Consider the following 5,534-nt stretch of genomic DNA (forward strand, 5'->3'; position numbering starts at 1 on the left):
CTAATATTACATTTGATCTACAGAAAAAAAAAATATTGTGGTACATAGGGGTGGCGGTGGAGGAAGAGAATGTGAAATATAAAATAAGAATACATACAAAGATATTCACTTTGAGACAAAGTGCAATATGGAGGAAAAGGTAGTATTGTTCATAGCTGGTAAAACAGTATTCAACACCATGTCTGACTTAAGCATAGAGTACTTGCTGGCAAAGGGCAGTTTGGAAGAGGCTGCCATGTGTTGCTGATTATATTGATTCTCTATATTTAAAAGTATATAAAAAGAAAGCTAAAATTAATGCTCAGCAGTATGATGGTGAGAGTATTGATACTGCTATAGAACAGATTTAGCAGCCAGCAGAATTTAGAGAAATGCTCCCTTCCTATAATCAGCCTCAGGATATGCTTTCACAATTCTTCCATGTACATGCATCCTAATAGAATGTAAAGATTTACATCTATTGTGATTTAGTCAGAAGATGTAAGATGCACAAAACTGCATACAATGCAGTTAAGGCTGAAGAATCATCTGGGTTCCCAGTCCCATTGAGAAAAGGTCCATCTATCTGGAACATCACACCACTGATCCCAGTCATTGCTTTGGTTATGTTCAGTTGTTCCTCCTTCAGGGATGACAACAGCTTGGCATCCAAACGGAAAGCTCCATTGTTTTGGTGGAAATCTTGCTTCAAGATATTCTTGACCTTTGCAACAATAACAAAACAAAGTCAAAAGTCAAAAACTGGTCATTGCAGTTGTAGATCTGTGCAACTCAACTAGAGTTAGTCAGGGGCAAACCAACAATATCTTTGAAGTCATTCTAGGGGGGGAAGTGTCATGTATTATTAGCACTTGCTACAGATTCTTATTTTTTTTGTGAAAATAATGAAACATGCTTATCTGTTTTCTGGTTTTGTAGATAAATTCCCCAAAAGTGCTTTTAAAGTTGCAATATAAGAGCTGGATGTAGCTCACAGCTGCACCCTCTCTCTCCTTCTCATTGCTGACTGAAGGTAAGCAGTTTATCTGCAACTTAAGGTAAGCAGCCTATCTACAATTTATATATCTTACATCTGCAAATTAGGAGCCACCTATGGCCTCTTAGGAAAGTGGCCTTTGGGTCAGGAAACTTGGGCCTCCGTGTAGTAAAGTTTTCTCTCAAAGTGAGCAGTTTTGATCCCTGCCTTGTTTGATTCTGTAGTAACTCTGTCCTTTCAGAATAACCTAAAGTTGCAACAGTGGTGCTTTATAACCTGATCTAACTGTAATTTACAGATTGGTGCCTGGGTTTACTGCAATTCTCTCTCACCAGCTCAAGCTGTGGGGGCAGAATCTTTCTTTCCATGGACTCATACACGAACAGCAATTGATCCTCTGTTAATTCTAGAAACAAAAATCTGTATGAGAGAAGATTTTTTCAGAAACTGGTGGCAGAAGCAGAAGGCAGGTGACTGTGGAGGGATAAATATCAATGATCTGTTGACATTTCTGTTGGCCTTAAAGAACTATAAGAATTAACTAAAGTCCTCAGTCTTTCTGACCCGAGTTGAACTTACTATCCCATTTTACAGGTGGGGTAACTGAGGAAGAAGTCAGAGATCATGTCTGTGACTACAGCTGGAAACATGATCTAGGAGTCCTGATTTCTGACCTTGTCACTTATTACACTGCCACTCTGCCTGAGGTTCTAGTTCTCATTTCAGATCATCTTGTGATACGCCAGGGTTTCCCAAAAGCTATGTATTATAACGGTGTTGTAAACATGATGTTTTTTGCTGGGTTCTCATAATGTGATGCACAGACTGTTGTTAGGCGGTAGATGCAACATCTTGACAGAATTGTTCACCCAGTCTTAGACAAGACAATAAGGAATTACATGTTTGTTTGTGGTCTCCTTAATTTTTTGTGTCATTCTTGGAGGCATTCTTTAGTATATTTTGGTGCATTTGGGTGCCTCTGTTAGAGTTTCCAGAACTTACCATCTAGGGCATGAGCAACATAGAGAATTGCCCCAGCAAGGTCAAGGAATAAGTCTGTCTCAGTACCCGGTAAACACTGTAACAGGTCTTTCAAGTCTGGATTCTCTGTTTTCACCTGATATGCATCAGGATTGTCAAGAGCCCATTCCAGCTGAAGGACAGAGAAAGAAACCTTACAAGTTAGGAAAAAGGACTACCAGGAGATGCACTGTTCCATTGTGATATGACCTGTTGAAGCAGATATCCACCTGGGTTGATGGATGAAAAGGTTTAGGGGACCGTGGTTTTGCTTAGCTATTTACAGCAGGATAATTTGGGGTTTTAGAGGAGTGTTAATCTAATCGTGCTGCAGTCAGATCCAGGGCATTAAACTAAATGGTCCATTGGCATATTCAGGTGTAGCAATTCTGATGTTTCTTTTAAAAATAAGACTGAAAGAGGCTGAGACAGAAAAGGTTTCCTAACTCAGTGGTTCTTAACTGGGGTGCTGCAAGACTCCCTATGCAGTGGTACTGCAGCATGAGTGTTGCTGTCACTGATGCCACCCTGGCTAGGCAAAAATGCCCTGCATGCTTGGTGCACAGCTGCAGTACCTGCCCGCTCTCCAGCCTCATCAGGGTTCTCCAATAAACCTAAAACAGACAGGAGACTAGCCTGTGCTGTAGCCCTCCCTTGTCTGGTCCTCCTATACTCCCCAGTGGACCCGAGGGGTATAGGACAGTTCAATCTGCCCTGCATGCCTCTGTTTCTAGGAGACACTATGCAGGGTTGGAATGGCAAGGGCTGCAGCTTAAGCCAGCTCTCCTGCCTGCTTTAGGTTTATCTGAAAAACCAAATGAGACAGGATGGTATGTGTGCATGCCACAGCCCTTCTGGGTCTGGCTCTGCAGTGGGTGCACGGGGCATCTTTACCTAGTGGTGGTAGAGGCACCTAGTTGCGAATCACTGTTGTGCTGCCTCAGCTTACCTCGGTGTTTCTCAACTGGGGTTTCACCAAATTTAAATGTTGGGGCATTTTCCTTGCCAGGGCTTAACTGCCCCACTGCATTGTCTTATGTTTATATAGTTTTGGGGCCAAGTAAAAAGTCTGGGTAAAAGGTGTCGGACTTATTTTAACACAGGGCTCAGCTACCTTTCTCTAGCAGCAGACTGCATCTTAGGGTTGCAGCCTTCACTGGAATACGGTGCTGAAAACATGGTGAGTGACAATTTGGGTTGCTACTTGAGCAACAGTAGTAAGCAGGGGCTGCAGTGGTGGTGCAAGAGAATAGCCTTCTACACCGAGCAGAAACTGCTGCAGTGGCAGCAAGGAATCAACCTGCTGTTAGTAAAATATGACATGGATTATGGGGTGAATCAGATGGTTGGGCACAAGCAGGATACCAGCATGCCTGCTGTTAGTAAAATGAGGGCTGGATCAGAACTTTGCAGACAGGATTCAGCCTTCTCCTGGGCTGTATCCAACTGCCACAGGTTTCTGACCTGATTTAGCAGGTGGCTTTGGCATGGGAATTGATTTTGCAGAGTAGATGTCTCTACACCGAACAAACTGGCAACAACAAGATCTTTACCTCAAGCACCAGTTCTTGCAATAAGTCGATGTTTTTTATCACAGTTTTGATGCAGTTAAAAAACTTGGCACTCAGATCTGCAGACAGTGCTGTAAGCACTTTACATTTCTCCTCAACTTCCTTCTGCAGGTCTCCTGTATCTTCTTCTGAGACACCTGAAAGCATAATGGGGCAGTCAGCATTCAGAATTCACCAGTTAGAGAGAGAGAGATGTCTGATCAAGTAGCATTTCAAGTTCAAATACTGAAAAGTTTCCATAATTTTTTGTAGACTCAGGCATAACGGTAGTTTCTCTTCCTCAAAAAACCCTATTAATGTATTCTTGTAAAAGTGGATGTTGCTTCATCTTAGGAAGTGACAAAAGATGTGTTGTAACGTATGTAAGGTTAAGAAATGTCATTATCTGTTAGTTCCATAAGAATGCAATTCTAACTTCTGACAAATTGTTCTGGAGCCTTGCAGGTACTCCAAAAGATTTTAAGAGTTCTTATTATTGCTACAGCTGATTGAGTTTGAGGGTAACAACATGAAAACCATGCATGGACAAGCATGTATCAGATTAAAAGTGCTTATAGCAGCTCCCTGCAAGGTTTACCTGAATAACCATGGTAAAATATTGTGCTCCATCTGAGTGGAGAAGTGATGCCCTTTGAAATAAAACCTGCAGAAAATAGCTAAGTGGTTTGTCTTTAATTTGGCAGCCCACTGTGAATTAAGTGGGTTGTGAACAATCCAGATAGGTATGATCCAGGCTCTGCTCTGCCTTTTTAAATTCACAAATTATCAGTAGTAAATTCTACAGTAACGTTTTGGGAAGTAATGAGTTCTGCTTTAACCAGATGATGAATTAGCCAAAGTATTTCCTATGCAAATCAGCAGAACTCCTGAGACTTAAGTGTGGTGATCAGGGATCTGGGTTTTTCGCTTCCCATGGAAAACAGAGAAAAATGTGGATTTTCCCCTTTACCTGAAGAAAATCGAGATTTATTCATTTTAATGGAGAAACCTGCATATTTTGCACTTTTGCAAAGAGCTCTTTGCAGGTTGGCTGAGTTCTAGCCTGCAAGGAGCTCAGGGGAGCAAGAGTAGGGTGTTCAGGCAGGGGGCATCATGTGCATCTAGGCAGCCTGGTGAGCAGCTCCTGCAGGTAAGTGAGGGTGGGGAATTGAGGCCCCCCATAGGAAGGGAGGAGGGAGTTGGGCAGGACCGAGGCTGGTGCTGGGGCTTAGGGCCCAGGGTCACAAATGTATGGCTGCAGGGCCCAGCTGGGGAGCAAGATGGGACTGTGAGCCCTCATCCAGGGAGTGGGGCGGTGGGGCCAGCTCCCCACCACTGCACGCACTCCTGGTGGGGCAGAGGGAACCCGTGTCCCCCAGATCTGTGTACAGGATGGGGGCGGGCTGCAGGCTCGGGCTCTCCACCCTGCTGCCCACCCCCAGGGCCTCCACAGCCCAGCGGGTGTGACCCAGCAGAGCAGAGCAGGGACATGCAGGGAAGCTCATTGCCACAGAGACCTCTGTGCTGCCCTGGCGAGGCATCCTCTGCCTGCGCAGGAACAGCATGGACAGCAGTGCAGAGTTGTGCCCTTCACTGCTGCTGTACGGGCAGGGTGTGCCTTGTCAGGGCAGCACAGAGCTTGTAGTGGCAATGAGCTTCCCTACGTGGCCCTGCTCTTCCCTGCCATGTTGGGTCACAGCCGCTGGGCTGGACAGGCCCCAGGGGAAGGCAGCAGGGTAGGAGCCTGAGACCACAGTGGGCAGCCTGCCTCCGCCCTGCACACAGATCTGGGGTGCACAGATCCCCCCGGACTCTCCAGGAGTGTGCGCAGTGGCGGGGAACTAGTCCCAAGCCCGCAGCAGGCAGGCAGCGGGTGTGGGGGCAGGAAAGCTGGGCTCTGTGCTCTGCTCTGCTGCAACAGTTGCCGCCTGCGGGCGAGAGTTGGAGAGTTGGGATTTGGGTGCTGCTGAAGGGGGCATGGCACTGTG

At 45.6% G+C, this 5,534-nt stretch overlaps 1 protein-coding gene across 1 annotated transcript in view; it reads right to left on the bottom strand.

Moving 5' to 3' along the window:
* Positions 1 to 7: 7 nt before the first annotated feature.
* GSDMA (gasdermin A) overlaps positions 8 to 5,534 on the bottom strand; it is a 34,399-nt gene continuing 28,872 nt past the window's right edge. Inside the window, exons 7-10 of the mRNA XM_019507054.1 lie at positions 3,550 to 3,704; positions 1,979 to 2,129; positions 1,309 to 1,382; positions 8 to 703 (exon numbers count right to left, since the gene is read on the bottom strand). Coding sequence (XP_019362599.1) covers positions 458 to 703; positions 1,309 to 1,382; positions 1,979 to 2,129; positions 3,550 to 3,704 — 626 coding nt within the window. The 3' untranslated portion in view covers positions 8 to 457. The remainder of the gene's footprint in view (positions 704 to 1,308; positions 1,383 to 1,978; positions 2,130 to 3,549; positions 3,705 to 5,534) is intronic.

This window comes from Gavialis gangeticus, unplaced genomic scaffold, assembly GCF_001723915.1.
Source record: "Gavialis gangeticus isolate Ggan-Ray unplaced genomic scaffold, GavGan_comp1, whole genome shotgun sequence".
NCBI classification, from domain to species: Eukaryota; Metazoa; Chordata; order Crocodylia; family Gavialidae; genus Gavialis; species Gavialis gangeticus.